The 19,019-nt window shown below is 40.5% G+C and overlaps 1 protein-coding gene across 1 annotated transcript; it reads left to right on the top strand.

Annotated features, from left to right (window-relative positions):
- Positions 1 to 508: 508 nt before the first annotated feature.
- tmod4 (tropomodulin 4 (muscle)) lies at positions 509 to 18,531 on the top strand. Its single transcript, XM_015949874.3, has 10 exons — positions 509 to 674; positions 7,977 to 8,132; positions 9,559 to 9,715; positions 11,145 to 11,261; positions 15,833 to 15,925; positions 16,060 to 16,190; positions 16,270 to 16,377; positions 16,517 to 16,660; positions 16,746 to 16,890; positions 18,143 to 18,531. Exons 2-10 carry the CDS (start codon positions 8,031 to 8,033, stop codon positions 18,163 to 18,165), a joined length of 1,020 nt encoding a protein of 339 aa, XP_015805360.1. The 5' UTR covers positions 509 to 674; positions 7,977 to 8,030; the 3' UTR covers positions 18,166 to 18,531.
- The last annotated feature ends 488 nt before the right edge of the window (positions 18,532 to 19,019 follow it).

Raw genomic sequence — 19,019 nt, 5'->3', positions numbered from 1 at the left:
GGATAAACCACCAACCCTGCTTAATGGTCAACTTTCCTCACAGGGTCACACCCATAGGACAGTGTAAAAAGGACACAGGCTAAGTGTAAAAGGGCCTGGAACATTGCAAATGTTGTGTACTGAACTGAAAACTAGGTGGCAGAAGAGCACTGCTACTATATATATATGACAAATTAAAGGCCTCACATTTCTAGAAGTAATAAATATCAGAGTTGTCAATGAAGATGTTGAGAAATGATGGCCTTTTGACCATTTTGGTCAAATCCTCTTAAGTAACAACGTTTTAGGAGATTAAACTGGATCAGCTTGTGACACGTTAGTTCCAGTTTGAACCAGAGTGCATCTCAACTTCCACCAGTAGATGTCAAACTTTCTCCTACTATGTGACTCCTAACCTTAATTTGACAGATGGATGAGTTTGCCCCCCCCCCCTCCCCCCCCCCTCACACACACACACACACACACACCCTGTGTCACACAGCCAAAATAATAAAATGCTGACTTCTCACTGTGCCGTTGGCATGCCCATCTCAGCATAGCAGTCCTGTAGCCCGACACTCCGGGAGAAAGAAGAGACGGAGGGAGGGAGAGGTAGAAAAAAGAAAAGGGAGATAACCTGCTCTTCCTGCAGCCTCCGTCCTGCCGAGGGGCTTCAGCCCTCTGCTGCTGTCAAGGTAGGTGTCAGGCTGATTCCCTGTTGCTTGCTCTGTTTAAATCCATATCTCTCTGGGGTTTGAGGCACAGCTGAATGAATGAGTGGACACATGATCTATGCAGGAATCCTGCTCTTTAAATGAAATTACTTGAAGGTTTATCATCTCTAAAGTCTGAAAACTAGAAGAACACTCTGAAGGTTAATCGTTTATCTGAGGCGACGGAGATTTTGGAGTGAGGCGAAAGTTTGTCCTCTCATCCCATCCCGTTTAGATCTGTCACCACATCAGATTGTTTTTTCCTGATTTCTCGGGGTGTTTTTTTTTTGGAAAACTGTCCCCAGGAGAGCTGTAACGGGGCTCCGACAAAGTCTCAAGTAGCAGCCCAAGCTAGAGAGGATTCACACGAGTGAGAGTAGCTGACTTGTGAAGCTAAAATTAATCTGAGGGCTGATTTGGAACGTTACGCTGGGGTGGTGAGACGAGGAGAAGACGACCCTCAGATGGTGAGAAGCCTTCAGATTGGTCTGAAGACTTGGCGTCCGTTATTCTGCTCAAATGACCCAAAACAAGAAAATCAAAGTTGAGTAAAATGGAAAAAGGGAGCTTAAAGAGAAGTGATCAGACATAGAAACAGACGTTTATGGACGTATAAACCTTGCCTCTAAAAATCCAAACCCTTACTAATAAAAAACAAGTGATGTTTTATTTGGTGCAAAAATCTAAAATCAGTTACTGCAGCTTTTTTTCCCCATTAAGCTCAATAAAAAGGGTTTTTAGCTCTTCTTCATAAAACTTGCAGAATTCCACTTTAGTACAAGAATGTTAGACGATCTGAGACAAATGAATGACTAATTTACCAAAGTAAACTTTAAATCCTGTTTTATTTGCTTGGAGTTCACCAAAGTATTTCTTTTTCTTTTTAGTTTTATTTGGTTATTTTCTGTTAATATTCTGAATAAGAATAAGTTATGGAACTGAAATGAAAAACGACACTTACACTTTCTCACAATGCCCCATTCCTATTCAACTGGTGCAATAAAATAATGTAAAATAATTCAAATTCAATTCAAATTCAAATTCAAAAATACTTTATTAATCCCAGAGGGAAATTGATTGCTGTAGTAGCTCAGAATAATAATAATAATCAAGTCATCAAAGAGTTGTTGTATATTAATGCAAATGAATAATGAAGTAAAATAATAACATTATTTTATTTTATTGAAATATTCCTGTTTGAATATTTTTATTCAAGCATCTCTTGATTTTTAGAATATTTTTATTTTTTGTTAAGTTCAGTGCTTGTTTCATTATAAATATAGATATTACAATATATTTGACCTGCCAGGTAAATAATCTAAATAAATACAAAATCTTTAATTTCTGTACCCTAAATGTCTCCTGAGCTTGGAATAAAAATGAAACCTTTACAGATTAATTCTCCTCATACAGTTAGACTATAGTTAACATTCAATGATATTTTACTTTTAATCCTTTTTTTGACTAAACTTGTAACTCTTATTGTGACATTTTTCTCAAAAGTGTTAATGATGTAGAATCATTTCAGAGTCAAATGAGTCTGAGTTTGTTTCCTCCAAGCTTTTTTTGGTTTTTATAAACCATAAAGATGAAATTAATATTAAGATCAAATTTGAGCCCCTAAAGTTAAGCATGCGTGTGCCTAAATGCTCCACTGATGAGTTGAAAGCAGCTGAAGGCGGCTCAGACATTTACTGGAAAATGAGCGGTCAGCTGGCAGCAGCAGGTGACCGCCTCGCTCGGCTGGTTCCCTTCCCACGGGGGCGGTTGGGAACAGAGGAGCGGTAACACACGTTTGACACAGAGAACTATGTTCCTATATTTGGTAACAAAACAATGATAAAACAACAACAAAGTGACAATGTGTAGTTTTTACCGTTAATCTCTTGAAATATCCATCAAAATGTTGCAGTAAATGACTTAGAAGATGCCCAGTTGTTGAAAAATATTGGCAGTTTCGTAACATTTAACCATAAAAATCTGTTCTAAAATAGATGCGAGCGGGTCTATGGGTGTTTCTCAATGTCAAGGCGCCTGAGCTCGCAAGGCGATGTCTTGCGAAGCCAGGCGCCTTGCTTACGAGGACACTGTCCTTCCTTGGTCAAAGAAAACGGTTAAATACAACAAATTTGCAGCATGTGACCGTGGCTTCCACGGCGGTCACGTGACATTGTGTGACACAGGAGATAACGTTATATTTTATACGTATAAGTTTAAATATAAATATGTAACGAGCCTTTTACTTTTTAAATTGTGTATATAAATTTGTTAAATTAAATATGTAAGTGAGTTACCCGCTAGCCACTGAAGCTGCAACTAACCAACCATAGCTAACTACTTTGCATATAAAAAACATTTCAGATATCAGCCCAATAGCTACAGTCAGTTGACTTGCATTGAAACTTGAACTTTTCCTACAAAGTAGTTGCCGGCTTCTGATCCACCATCCTTTTGAAAATACCGCCATGTATTCTGGGTAATTTTTGACCAAGGCTAGGCTACAAGACACCTCCCCTGTATCCTTGCTCAGCTAGCTAAACGGCTAACAAATGGAGATCACACGGCTCGGTAGAACACGCCTTGTCGGTTTCTGATTATGTGTCACCAAGGCAACCGGTGTGGGACCAAGACATCAAGGCGAGGTTCCTTGGCATTGAGAAACACCCTAAGTCTCTGGGCAACACTATATTGAATGCCATGTTTCCTTCTACGGAAGTCCGTGAGGACAAAATACATTTACTGATTTGTAACAAATGGTTACAAAACGTTCACCATTAATAAATGGTGTTGTTTTACACATTTACTTCTTCACTCGTTGCCAGTGATGAAAGGGAATCTGATGTTCTCGTTATTTTACTGGAGGTTGAACTCCCAGGGATTTTTGACACTAATGGCCATCCGTTGATAAGGTCTTATTTGAACACAAAATAATGCTTGCTTGCAGAATTTACTGCCTCCTATCGCCAGAGAAATTACACACTGTCACTTTAATGTCAAACAGATCCAAACATTTTGGCTAAAAAATAAGATGAATAAAATCAGAATGAAAAAGCTTTTTAAAAAGATTTTAAAAAAGTCAAAAGGAATCACATTTTCTTTAAGACTCTTCTGTAAATGACCTGTTTCAGGTCATAATCAGTGATTTGAACACATCGATAATAACTGTGTGTTTTCAATGCCAGCTTTTAGTTTAGAAAATAAATAAACTTAACTCATCTCAAAATAGTGACAAGAATATGCAGAATTAAATTTAAATATAAACCTGGTGATCCAGTAATGAAAAGCAAACATACTCTTCTTTATTAAATGAGTGAATGTGTTAAAGGGGATATTTTACAACTTTTTTCTTAAGTTTCAATAGTTTAATGTTTGATGCAACATATGATCATGAAGGTTTTTTTGCATTAAATTCCTCTCACATGAAGCAATTTTAGCTGTTGTATTCTCTTATTTTCAGTACAGAATGAGCCATTTCAGGGATCTGTCCCTTTAAGAAAATGAGCTAGAGCTGACCATGCCCACCCTGCTTCGTTCAAGCTGCTATAAGCTGAGAAGCTCCATTATCCTGCTGATGCTCAGAGTAGAGCTTTTGCTCTTCCAGCAGAAACTCTCTCTTGTACATTTAATTCAAATTTCCCCATTTGTGACATCAAAAAATATGGACTTTTTCAAATGGCTTGTTTCAGACACATAATCTCTAAAGCTAAACACTGACAGAAAAACGACGGGCCTTTTGTTCTCCTTTGGAGGCAGTAGAGACCCACATGGCAGCACAAAAGGATGCAAAAGGTGATTTTTGCATTTGTCAATAACCCATTCATCTGTATTATATTGGGTTATTGTTATCAGGACAGGCAGTACAAGTGAATATGTGAGATTATTGGTGGTCTATTTTAACCATTTTATAAATTATTTTTTATATTTTTACATTTTTAGTTTTTGTGAAGCACCTCGTGATTTTTATCTTGAGATGCGCTTCACAAAATACCGATGATATTTTCTTCTTCTTCTTCTTCTTCTTCTTCTTCTTCTTCTTCTTCTTCTTCTTCTTCTTCTTCTTCTTCTTCTTCTTCTTCTTCTTCTTCTTCTTCCAAATGTTTCCATATTTAGCATCTTTATTACCTGAAGCATCAAACTTTTGTAAAGATGAGACTTTATGGAGGATCTAATGTTTTGTATTAGTGGGTGAGTATGTTCCAAACTGCTGATGCACATTCATGGAGGAGATGTGGGCTCATCCTGTAAGTCGTCTACATCAGTCAGCTGTGATACAGAGTTTGTGTGGTTGGCTTTACACATTAGAGCCCCGAAAAGCACAAACATGTTTAACAAGCTGTTTCACCACATTAGCTGTGCAGAGCTGCTGCCTCAGTCTGGTAGAATTCTGTCATCTTGTTCAAAATACGGCTAAATTTGTGCATAATCTAAATAAAAGTGATGATGGTTGCACACCAAACCCTCATCAGTTTATGGCTGATATGTTTAGGGTGAACAAAGAGAAATTCTGAATCTGAGTATTTAGATTTGTGCTATCATGATGCCAGCAAATGCTGTGAAGGATGAAATCCTTGTTTGCACTCTTTAGGATGATTGGTTTTGGGATTATGTTCACCTGATGTTACTAGAGAAAATAAAAATGAAAAACTGTGTTGCTGAAGTTGATCAGAGGGACAGACGCGCACCTGTGTTTCCTTTTTTGCTCAGCGACTAACAGGAAATGTTGTTTAAACAGAAAAGGTGCACTGCTTTCTTTCAAAGCTTTTGAGCCATTGTTGTTTAATGTTGATCTTTTGTGGTTGTAATGTGGTTAAACTACAATGCCACACAGGTCATACAAACAAACAAGAGGATTCTCTATCCAGAGTGTTTTCCTTTAAGTTACATTTAGTATTTTAGGAACCAGTAAAATCTCCAGTTTGAGGTTCAAAATATCCCAAGGTACTTTTCCAGTTACCAAAAACTTGATATTAAAGTAACAGCAAGACGGGGAACAACCTCATTTCTTCCAATACCAGAGAAATATTACCATAATAAAGGTAGTGAGTGCTCCCTACCGTAAAACACCCAATAGTGCTAATAACAGATGTGACAATGTATTCATCTACTTATGACTTACTGTGTGTGACTTGTCTTTGCTTGCCATCTAGAATCTTCTGGTGCTGATCTATAATTGGCAACAGCATCAAACTGACAGAGCAGCAGTGAGAAAGACTTTTTGCTTAGGAAAATAGACTGCAGTAACCAAATCTGACTACAGGATGCCATTCTTACATATCACTAATTTAATATCTCACCTACCGACCCATGTTTAATACTTTCAGACTCATAGTTTATTATATTTTTGGCACATCCATAAACTGATGAATGATACTGATGAAATAAACCATTTTTGACGTCTCATTATTAGAATGCAAACTTTATACAGTTTCAAGTCAAAAGAAGCCAAGTCCTTAGATCTGATGAAGAAAAAAAAATGCTTAAACAATCTGCATTAACAAAAAAAAAAGTCCTTATAGTCAAGCACGGTGGTGGCAGTATCATAATGTCTTGCTGCTCTGTCTGGGAGACTAATGAGATGAAAGTAAAGGAAAATGTAAATACAGATTAAGTCTGAGATGCGTTAAGGCGTTTACCACTGAAAACACACATTTGATGAATTATGATTTTTCATTTTTGACTTGTTTTATTAGTGTTGTTGGTTCAGAGTGAGCATATTATAACTTCATTTTAATATTATTTACATGCTGTTGTTATTCAATTTAATTGTATGACTTTTAAAGAGTAGCTTCACTGAGTTTTTCATGTAGGCTTAACGTGAAAATAGTCTCCTACGCCTATCTCCTTTCTGACAGAAAATAGACGGTGAAACTCCAGGATTTGAAAAGCCTGACAGATCTATGTCACACTGCCATTTAACATGCATGGACTCACCCATCTTGGCTCATGATGAGGAAGGCTGTCGCCCAAGAAACTCGACTAGTGGAAGCTAACCATTAGCATTAGCAACTCCACCACAAAGCAGAACTCCTTCAGGCTTGAGTTACTTATGAAGATAAAACATCACTGTTGTTAAACTAACAAAGCCGGTGGTAGAGTTGCATTGCTGTTAGCCAATCAGAGGTGAGATGTCCAAATATCAGGAAATAAGACTTCATATCCTGCAGTCTTCTGCCACTATCCCCTCTGGCCGAATTTTACGTCTTCAAACAGGTGCATCAGAGCTTTTTTCCCCCCAGAGAACCACTTATAAGGCATTCATTCCTACTACAGACCACTGGAAATGTATTAAATATGAGTAAAGTTGACCTTTATGATAAACATTCATTACCTGGACAAATGTGGCATTTTTCTCATAACAAAATAAATAAAGGAAATTATTGATACACTAGTATTACCAAAATGCCTTGGTATTTTTCAGATGCAAACTGTCTTCAGCCATATTTATTGGCATGGTCTGTTAAGAGATTTTCTTTTCTGTCCAAATTATGAGAAAATTACTAGAATTACAAGTATTACTACACTTATTACTACTAGTATCACTCAGTGCTGCAGTGCAGGAACGTCAGGGAGGAGTTGGAGGATCTTGTGTTGTTTGAACCCTCTGCTCTATCTAAGTGACTGCATGACGGTTTTTCAGATATTTTTTGGGTGGGTCTGTGTCTGTCAGTGATAAATAAGGGATTGCTCTTTCCAGTCATCTCTGCATTCTGCTATTCTTAGTTGCTATGTGGTGAGCGAAGGGTTTAAAGTTACAAAGACCTTGCTGGAACTCCCTCTCTTTTATGCCTATAACGTCTGCAGGAACATCTCTGTGTCTCCTCTCTCACGTGTTTCCTACTGAAAATTAATATTCAATAAGAAGTTCCTCAGTGTTGGAGGTTTGTAATCTGAAATGCATCTATTAATAATGACATCACATAATTTAATCCCCCTAATAAAGCAGCTGATAAGCTCAGTGAAGATCCTGGCTGTTTTAGACAAGGACAGTCTGGCAGAATGCAACGAGACCTCCGGAAGGGGCGGGGGGGGGGGGGGGGGGGGGGGGGGGGGTTCAGTTTGTCACTTGTAAAAAAAGCTGGAAGAGCGAAGCTTTAGCTCAGGTTTGATAACTCCATTCAGCCAGTTTTTTTTTTATCTTTAGTGTATTTTTATTTTATACGTTTTCTACAATTGTTGTGTGTCTTCATATGGTGCAACTTTTTGAGTCGCCGGCCAAAATCACCAAATAGAAAGTTATGAAAGGTCATAAGTAATTATTATTTTTTTATCGTTTTGTGTTGACAGTGTCCTCACATTCAGGTGTGTAGAGGTGTGTATGAGTGTTTGTGAGCCGGAGCCATGTCAGACCCCAGGGACATCGATGAGGACGCCATCCTCAAGGGCCTCAGCGCCGAGGAGCTGGACCAGCTGGAGTGTGAACTGCAGGAAATGGACCCCGAGGTAAGCAGCAGCATTGGGTCTGTGTTAGTTCTTCAAAGAATGTCAGCATGTGATCACGTCCTTCAGACCTACAAGATCTTGAGATAATCTTAGGGTTTGCAGGTGGAGTAGATAATAGGAGACATTTGCAAACAATACTTTGGTGAGATGACTGCCTTGGAGACTATGTGGAGGTTTTATTACCCTAACAGTAACAAAAAATTGCACTTACAATAAAATGTTATATTTTATGACTGCAGCAGCCAAGTGACCAACTGAACATCAGGCTCTTCGGTGAAAACAATTGTTTTTTTTTTCCACTACTGGAACTTCCAAGTAAATTATTATTTTTTTCGTGTCCTGTCCAGCTGTGAAGCAATCAGAATTGATGTCTGAGAGCTGAAGTCAAGCCTTTCAGTTTAACTATTTTCGGCTGTTTTAAGTCCCAATGGACACGGACACAGAAATAAAAGAGAAAGGGGGAAGAGGAGAGGAAAAAGTAGGGTGGGGGGAGTTCACAAAAATAAACAATCAAGGATGTACAAAAATCTGTTTCTAGACCTGCAGAAACAGAGGGAAAATAAAAAAGAGCACACACGAATACACAAAAGAACCAAAATATCAATGCACGTACCGCATGAAGACATATAATTCATAGTGCATTTAGTGCTAACCACAGCCTTAATTTATGTGTTAAAAACGCCCAAGTCCATATTTTTGAGAGCACCATGTTAGCACCTGTGTGCGTACACACACTTGTGTATGTAAGGTTTCTCAGTACAAGTGTCCAATAGTGAGTGTGAAATGCCCTCAAAGACCCGTGGAAGATGGGGAACAATAAGCCCCAGAGATCCAGAGGTCTCCCGGAGCATGGAGACCCCGGTGAAACTGCCACCAGAGAAGCCCCAACGCCCTTAATTAAATTACGACATACTTCAAGAGAATAAAACTTTTAATGTATTCAGTGTCTATGGACACCTTTTGGAGCTTATTGGTGAGAATGCTAATGTCTTAGCAAAGACCGGACACTTTCTCCCCCTCCCATAAATTTCCCCGAAGTCCTTTAGTAAACACATCTATCATTGGTAGAAGGAAAAAGGACATCCGATTAAAACAAACAAAAGGTGTTATCGTTGATTTCCAATTAGAAATTAGAAATAGTCTTCTACCCCTGTTCTTTCTGCATTCGCTGGTGAAAGGAAAATTGAGGAAATGCTTGGGTCAGAAAGATCTATGTTACACTATAAATAGCATTCATGGACTCACCTACCTTGGTTCACAACAGGGAAGGCTGTTAATGATTTAGTGTCCAGAAAAGAGTAGATCACATTCTAGCTAGTAGAAGCTAACCATTAGCAGATCATATTCAAGCTGCTGTTATTACTGGAGTTAGTAACTGACTGAGAATCCAGTTTCTCATCCCAAATGTGATTTTGTGTTCTCCCAGAATGCCATGCTGCCAGCTGGCATGCGACAGCGTGACCAGACGAAGAAGGGTCCGACGGGGCCGTATGACCGTGACGCCCTGATGCTGTACCTGGAGAAGCAGGCTCTAGAGAGCGAGGACAGGGAGGATCTGGTGCCCTTTACTGGGGAAAAGAAAGGTGTTTCTCTTATATTTATACATATTAGTCACGTTGAAACTCAAAGCAGCAGAAAGTAGTTCTGCACCTGCAGCTCATGCATGTAATAAAGTGAGTCCTCCCTGAGCTTTTCCTGCTCTTTCAGACAGCTGTTACACTCTGCAATACATCACTGCACAACCATCACTAGACTGTCCAGGGCTCTTGTTTTCATGTCTTGGAGGGGTTGCAGCATCACTGACTTTTGAGGCCACTGCCCACCATGTTTGGACAGAAACAATCAGACTAAGAATACTTGCGCCACAGTTCAAGTACCATAAAACACCCTTGATGAGTTGGAAATGATCATTTATATTGTGTATAAACTGACTCAGAGATCCCAAACTAAAACTGTACAAACTAAAGTAGAAAGTACATCTATAACTCAGCTCTAGGAGTCTGTAAAATATCCAAGCAGAGCTTCTACCAAACCAGAGATTTAAGGGTTGAAACATTTACATTGAAAGAATGATCCATGGCCCAAGCAAACATCAGCTAATCATTCCATACAAGATTTTACTAAAATTTATAAAATCACAACTGTTATTTATTAAAACAGTTGAACAAAAATCAAATCTACATCCAAACCTAAACTAAGCATGTTTAGCAAACCCAGTTTAAAGCTGCTATAATAAATTTGGAAAGCAAATGAGCTTAAAACAATTTTTTTCATGCCTCCTAACAACCTTCTAACTATATATATATAGCTATAAATATATTGTGAAGAAAAAAACAACAAAAAGAAAACAAAGTGGTTGTCTAACAACCTCCGCCAATAACACGACTCAGACCAAAGGCAACTAATGGACCATCCGGTTGTCGGTCTTGCTGTAGGGCCGCACTTCCCGGGGTCCTCCATTCATTATGCAATCGCGCATTTAGCAACAAAACACCATTGGTGTGAGAGATTCTTCGCTCAGTAATATCAGAGAAGGAGAAATAACTGGCTGCTACCACTTGAGCTTCAGGACAAACTACCAGAGTTCCAAAAAGATATACATTATTTGAAGTCAGGGACAGCAAAATATGTTTGGACCTAGAAAACAGGGACTGATGTTTAGTGCTTGCTTGTTTCCTCTGGCAATGCGGTTTCTGGTTCCAGAGCCAGGGAACATACCAGAAGGGGAGAGGTGCGTGTTCCATGGCTGTGTTTATGTTAAAAACATAGTTTGTTAGCAGATTCGTTATAGCAGCTTTAATCGAATTCCATTTTTAGGAATTTCTCTGGCGGGAAGCAAATTCTCAGCGTGTTAGTTGGGCTTCATTTGGGCTGAAGAAAAAAAGAAGGAAACTGTGAATGTTACATCATTTATGAATCACATATTAACAAACAAATGATTTAATACTAATGTATTCTTTTTTTCCTCTCCTCTCTCATCATTATTTCTTGTACCCTTTGTTCCATGTCCAGGTAAGGCATTCATAGCCAAGAAGAAAGAGATCCCCGAACACGAGCAGGTGATCCTGGAGCCGGAGCTGGAGGAGGCTCTGAAAAACGCCTCAGATGCTGAGATGTGTGACATCGCAGGTGAGACTTCTAAATCACAATAAGCAAAAACGTTTTGTTCGTAGTCTGTTTCAAAGTTGGAAACGGCTCATAAAAGAATAAAAAACAGAAAGACTAATTAATGCAGACTTGTGAAACATGAGGGCTTTCTTCCAGTAAGCTTTCAGAGAGCTGGTAATTAAAAGATCAAGAGGCTGATTTACCTAAATTAAAGTGTTATCATACAGGAGGAATGCACTTTTTCTTTTATGAAAACATGTCTAACAGAAACAAAAACTAGAGCATATTTTGCTATGATTTCATCGGTTTGTCCTCCCACCAGCAGCAGGTGCTAATTAACCCACGATAACACACACAGCCTTGTGTGAGCTCATTGTTTTCATCATGGTGGCTCTGACCCACATAGCTCTATCACACGGCTCTGCTGTCTCTCAGCTGGTGGTTTCAAATTGTTTCCCTCAACACTGAGAAGGGTTGAAGGAGTCCCAGGCTAACAGACCTGGACAGAAATGTAGTTGGGTCCAATTCCATGTGCTCAGCAGCACAAAAATAAACAAGCCTGGCTCAAGGCCAGTGGAGGGAAGGGAAGAGTGGATGTGGGGATGGCAAAGGGCAGATATAATGTATCTATCCAAAACAGACTTGGGAATTAAGTCTCTGTGTTCACAGATGAGACCCAGACTTATTAAAATGAGGTGTAGTCATTTAGAGTGGAGCTTTATTTTAAATATAAACGCACCAAAGACCTTTAGTCAGATCTAGGTTGCCTGCATTTACGGAAATTTCAGCCACTGTGACGTCTCTTTCAGCGTAAACATTGTCTTACTTTGGGCTGGAATATACAGCTTTTACTATGAGTATGTTTTTTGTAGCTGCCTCGCGTAATCTGCATTTGTTTGAAGAGTCATTTGTGCGTGTCCTCTGTAATTAACGCAACCCATTTGCAGGATGCAACATGCGCGTAACCAGTAGGGAGAGTTGACAAAACCCAACAAACATTGGTAAGACGCTGACGTGGTGTCCACATCCAAAAATGGTCGTGGTAGGATGGCCCGAATTTGTAAAAAAAATATAACAGAACATGTCTTAAAAATCCATTCAGATAATTGTTATTTTTACAATTAGTTACATGTAGTTCAACATAGCATCCCAGCAAATATTGGTCTGACGGCAACGTGGTGTCCATGGTCAAAATTGGTCGCAGTAGGACGGTCCAAATTAAAAACAAAAATTTAACATAACATTTCCTAAAAATTCACTCAGATTTGTAGTTACATGTATAATTGTTACACTGCCAATAACTGATGTACAATTCAACACATGGCATGTTTTGAATCAGTTGTAAGTGAAAATCTACTATTTGTCACTTCATAAAAATCATTGAGATAGCTCCACTGGTTAGTCATCTACTTTAGAGGACCTGGGTTTGAGTCCAGGCTGGGATAAGTCAATCGGTAAAGCAAGGTCGGACACAGGAAATATTCTATTTATTATAATTATTATTAATTGTAAAAACTACATTTTATTTTACAGTGTAGATGAGATGTACACTGACGGTCATTAAACGTCCAAACGAGATGTGCTGAAAGACGTGCAATTCACGTCCAGAAAAGACGTCGGTTCAACTTTCATTTTGGAACTCTTTTTCAACCATGACAGGACGTGTTGGCCCAACGTCTTTTCAATGTTGATTAAACATCCGAACGTTTGCTGGGAATGAGTGAAACATACCTGCCACTGTCATGCCATCTCTGGTTTACAGGTCTTTCATACTATGTGCGATACCGCTGCAGTTTTTTTATCGGTCAGGATCTTAAAATTAACCAGTTACCGATCTCTTCTATTGACGCCATATTTGTTTTGGTTGTACCTTACAAACCCGGGACTCTATCCGGTCTGAGTTCTCTACTGTGCCCTCTAGTGGAACACTTTAGTACTATGTGTAGTGCAGCAGCAAGTATGTGTAACTCTACGCCGGGGACACACCGGCCGCCGAAGTGCCGGGAGGCGCTGCTCGCTGCTCCTCAGTTCAGACCAGACGCTTGTTTCTCCGCTCGAGGCGCGCCTCGTAGTTTTTCTTTTAACCACGTGGTGTCCTCCATTTCCTCTCTGCCTTTACTCTGCTCTTTTCCTCTATACCACCCTCCCCCTTGCCGTTTGTGTGTGTGTTTGTACCATGCTGTATATATGTTGATGGTTTGTACGTGTGTGTGTGTGTGTGTGTGTGTGTGTGTGTGTGTGTGTGTGTGTGTGTGTGTGTGTGTGTGTGTGTGTGTGTGTGTGTGTGTGTGTGTGTGTGTGTGTGTGTGTGTGTGTGTGTGTGTGTGTGCGCGCGCGAACCTATGGTGTGAACTAGTTGTTAATAGCTGGCCTACGACTTTCTGCCTCTCTGTCCTGTTTGCTCCGGTTGAAAGACACCCAAAACCACACCCCCTTCACGTGGTCACACACACACACAAGTTCGCTGTGTATGTGTTCGTGTGGTTTTTATGCAGTGTCTGTTTACGAACACATTTGACTATCGCGGAATTGTATTTTGAAATACTCTATTTTGTTAAATTTACCGGCCTGCCTCTTACCCCGGCTTTCCACAGCAGCCGTCAGCAGCACGTTACTGCAGCAGCACGTCATAGCTGCTGATAGGAACCGCTGTGGTCAACAGAACCTTTTCCACCAGAGCCGTCAGCAGCGCGAGTCGGCCGCGTCTCAGGAGCAGCATGTCGCGGCCTTTACGCGCCGGTTCTATTTCCTACGCGCGACGCCTCTGAAACGGGTCAAGTTCGACATTTTTGGGGAAGGAAAGACAGGAAATCGGACGCGGAAATGGAGAGAAGCTCCCGAGATTTTCAGAATAAAGAACGTACTGCCTTCCGGTCGCTTTACTTTAAAAAGGTTACTAACTGTGCGGCCCCGTGAGAAGTTATCACCTAGCTAGCGGTCTCCTTTGTTTTTCAGGTCCGTATTGGCGATTATAAAACGGACAGAATATAAAAACACAAACATTTTGGAGCCATGTTGTAGTTTTCTCCTGCTTGTTGTTGTGTTTACTGACGAAGTCACTCGTGTGACTTCGTGCCCTGTCGGTGACAGCTGCTCCTCTGCTGCGTCGCGTCTCGTGGGAAGGGCCAAGCAGCAGCTAGACGTGCTGCTGCAGTAACGTGCTGCTGACGGCTCCCGTGGAAACCCGGGGTTATGTCTAGGTTTGACATCCTGCCAGAATTGAGCAGACGCCAAAACGATTGCTGCACGGCGCGGGCTGGAGCGCCGGCGCGCGGCGCTTCGCGGCACTTCGGCGGCCCATGTGGTCTATAGAATAGTATAACAAGGGTGCTGAATGAAGGCGGACCCCGTTTCGCGGCGCTTCGGCGGCCGGTGTGTCCCCGGCGTTAGGCAGAATATTTATATTTTAAATGAGATTCACAAAAATGGCAAAAGAACGACTATACATGTCTACAGGACTGTTAGACACTCAATTCTTGAGTTCATCAGCAAACAAAAGTTGATTTGGGGGTGACTTGATCTTTAGAAAACCATCTTCAACTCGGAAACTAGGAATTTGTTATAAATCTTGTGTCACCTTGTGTTAAAAGCACTGCTACCATCCTTTGAGCTCTTTCTAAAAAGTGTCTTGTCAGGTTTTTAACCTTACTGAAGAAACACTATTAGAGAAATTGATTTAGCAAAGTAACAAAATACAGTAAGGCATCGAGCACAAAAAATTTTCTTCAGATATTTTAAGCAAGATGCAGAATAAATGCTGAAAGGCATTTTGAAGTGGTTGAATTAAAACATAACACATTGTTTTTACAGGAACTCACCAAACAGCCACACTCCTCCAACAAGCCAGACAGGCAAGCAACAACAACAGAACTGGGGAATGTGTAGTCTGTCAAAATCATGGTGGTTCTGACCCTGGACAGCATCCAGGGAGAGGATTAAACCTCAGTTAGCCTCTGTCAGCCTTTGTTTGGGCTTTTTGGCAAACGGAACCAAAAATGAACAGACAAATGAACCCGACAACCCAGGTTTGGGAAGCGTTCAGGTTTTCCTGGAGTTTTGATATCTAAATTTCCAATTATAATGAAGACATTGTTGAGTTAGAGATTTTTTGTTCAGCTGTCTAATATGTGTTGAGGAGCTGGGTTGTTCGAAGGGCCAAACCGGATGACAAGAATGGCAAGAAACACCCATACTTCAGCCCCCTCAACGCTCAGCCCTTTAGCAGGCAGCTGTCCCCCTGGCATATCTTTCCTCTTAGGGGCCCTTCCCATGGTTCCCCTGTCTGGGTCAGGAGACTGATGGGAGGTGGCTGCTGACACAACAGTTGGTTCTGGGTGGGTTACTGCAAATAAAGGAACAATAGGTCTGCCTTCTGCTGGTCACAAGCTGTAAAAGCAGCTGAAAAGAAGAACCTGGAACAGTTCATTTTTGTTTCGAGTCTCAGGACTAGAGCCGTGTCAGCTCAGGACTTTATATTTATTGGTCTTGAAGGATCTCAAGACTAAGAGGCTCTGACATGTGATCTTATTTAATGTATAAGAGGCATTTTTATCAGAAGGGTGTTTGCACTGATTGTTTTCTTGCACTTGCAGCGATTCTTGGGATGTACACGCTAATGAGCAACAAGCAGTACTACGATGCTCTGGGCACCACCGGCACAATCGCGAACAAAGAGGGCATCAACAGTGCGTGAGACTCAATATTTGAAATGGGTTAATTAGCCAAAATATTTAATAACTGATATTTACATGTACTGAAAGACTGTGGTGCTTTTCACTATGCCTCTCTAACCACATCTGTGTTGCGGTTTCACACTCAGGTGTTGTGAAACCAGATCCATTCAAGTTCTTCCCAGAGGAGCCTCCAAACACCACAAATGTGGAGGAGACCTTGGAGAGAATCCTCAACAACGACAGCAGCCTGACTGAGGTCAACCTTAACAACATCAAGGTTAGCACGAGAACATAGAATACAGAACATATGTTTACTTATCCCTTAATACCTTTTGCCATTTGTGTGCCATGATCAGGACATTCCCATCCCAGTGCTTAAGGAGATTTTTGAAGCAATGAAGGAAAACTCTCACGTGGAAGTTTTAAGCATTGCAGCCACTCGTAGCAACGACCCTGTGGCCTACGTATGTGCAAAAAAACAAAACATATTTATAGTCTTAGAAATAAATATTTAATGCAGTTTTGCCTTTGCATCTCTACACATCATCCATCAAATAAGGTTTAACCTGGAACATGTTTTATACTGGGTTTTTAACTTTCCAGGCATGTGCCGAGATGCTACAGGAGAATACCAGCTTGCAGAGTCTTAATATCGAGTCCAACTTTATCACATCAGATGGCATGATGGCCATCATCAAGGCCATGGCAAGCAATGCCACACTGGTAGAGCTTAAGATTGACAACCAGGTAAGAAACAAACGAACGAAGCACTGAGTTCAACAAACCAGTTTGACTCACCAAGAACATCTTGCCCTCTGTTTTTTTGCTATAGAGGCAGAAGCTGGGGGACTCTGTTGAAATGGAGATTGCTTCCATGTTGGAGAACAATTCCAGCATCCTTAAGTTTGGCTACCACTTTAACCAGCAAGGTCCCCGGGCCAGAGCCGCCATGGCCATCACAAGAAACAACGACATGCGTAAGAAACTCTCAGAATCCTAGAAAATGTTCACGTCTGGTCTCGGAATGTTAAAAAAAAAAAAAAAACTACCAGTATTCACTATTTATATGCTTAGCCTAGTTTTGGGGAAAAGTGTTTTATAATTCGCTTGGCAAGCCATCCTATAAATATGTCGTCTGGCCACGACCCAAAGATACCTTAGTTGTAGGGGCAGAATCGGTTGTCTTTCAAACTGTTTCTGCATGCAATTAGACGGTGCTAGGACCAATCAGAACAAAAAATGTGACATTCATTTCTACAGAAATCACTCAGAGCCATTACGCCATACAACGTTGAAGAAGTACCTCTATCTGCTCATGTCTCAAATCGTCCAAAGATGCCAAAACCGTTTCAAACAAGCACCGTTCCTGAAGCGCCACCATCGTTGTTTTGCTCTGCCATTATCATAAAAGAAAAAGGCTCTGCCCTAATGGTGCTAAGCCTACCCAACGTCTCTACAAACACAGCACTGTCATCTGAACTTCGCAGAGCAGATGGTTAGCCTGCTGAGGCTACAATGAAATGTGGCTAGATCCACCTGCAGCGCAAAACTTTTTGGCAAATTTTTTTGTAACTTCTTTTACAAAACAATACCACAAAATTTTCCGCCACGCTGAGTCGACATCGGGGATCCTTAGGTTGTTCTTAAGTGGTCAGACTGTGGAGGTAATGTGGCGCAATCATGTCTTTTTTAAAAGGTTTACACAATGGCGGTATAAGGGGGTATGGGGGCGGTCTCTGTGCTGCCGCGGACTTCCGTTTAGCTTGAACATAACTTACTTTTTATTTCGATCGAAGCAGCGCTTAAGATTTTTGGTTTTTTTTTTCCTAAAGGTGTCTTTCCTCCACAATACCTAAGCAGCCTCTGGTGATCTGACCTAAAGCTCCAAACTGAGAGTCTCCTGGATGACTCTAGTTTATCACCGCAGCTGATTATGTTAAAAAAAGCTAAACTTACGACATGTTTTTTCATTCCTTTTCAATAAAGTTTCCTGTCAGAGCATGGCAATATCTCCCCATGTGATCATGACACCACACTCTGTTGCGCCAAGACGCAGTATGCATTCACAAGTCCGGCGTTGCGGCATTAATACTACCAAGTGGCTGGACAAATGCTGCAAAATTCCCATAACGCCAAAATTACACAGATTTGTCGGCGTGGTGCGTCTTCTAAAGAGGGCTAATGTGATGGCTTTTAATGTGTTCGGATGTACTTTGATTTATTTTTCAGTTCGCCAACAGAGACTGAGATGAAGCAACAAGAAGCCAAAGCAACAGCCATTGATGATCCTGTGCCAGCTTCTTTCTGTGTGCTGGAGCAAAATGAATCATACCAAATTAATTTGAGTCATTGTTCATGATGAAAAACTATTTCTAACAGCCATTCTCTTCCATTTCATTTACTGCAACAAGCTTTGACATGCTGAAATCACTATAAAAGCATGTATAGGCAACAAGCAAAACGTCAAGTGTCTTTTTTGTGCTTTTAGTTTTTGCCTCATCAACATCATCACAGTCAGTTCTTTTGATACATGAAAACGCTTTCACTGTGGTACTAAATTATATGTGGGAAGGGAGAAATCTGTAAATATTTTCAATAAAAATACATATTTAACTATTTTTCCTACATCGTTGGCAAGTTCACTTGTGTTGCTTTTGCATTTATTCATCTGAACATTGATTTTAATGCATTTCAGCATCTTCAGGTGAATCTGGATGAAAAGTCAGCACTTTAATCCTCTAAAATCTTTTCTGATCCGATGACTCCCCCCAAACACCCGGTCTATTTTTACCCCAACCCTCCCCTCTCACGACCCTGAGGCAAAACAGAACTTTGCCCACTGAGCTTGAATTACCTTTTTCCAAATATAAGAACAAACTCTAAGAGGGTTGCACTCTTGTGCACCCACTCAGGTTTAAGAACTGAAACAGCTGCTAACCTCTGAGGGTTTATTCAGATTGGTTTCTCTTGTTTCTTTAGCTCATTTCTTCATGTGTTGAAAAAAGTCTTAAGGTACAATATGTACGCAAAAGAAAAAAAAACAGCAATGTCTCAACCATGTTGGAAGGTAGGTTTGATTAGTTATTTTCATGTCTTCTCCTGACTG

The sequence above is a fragment of the Nothobranchius furzeri genome, chromosome 5, assembly GCF_043380555.1.
Source record: "Nothobranchius furzeri strain GRZ-AD chromosome 5, NfurGRZ-RIMD1, whole genome shotgun sequence".
In the NCBI taxonomy this organism is placed as follows: domain Eukaryota; kingdom Metazoa; phylum Chordata; class Actinopteri; order Cyprinodontiformes; family Nothobranchiidae; genus Nothobranchius; species Nothobranchius furzeri.
The sequence above is the reverse complement of the archived record's forward strand: the minus strand, read 5'-3'. Positions and strand labels throughout refer to the sequence as shown.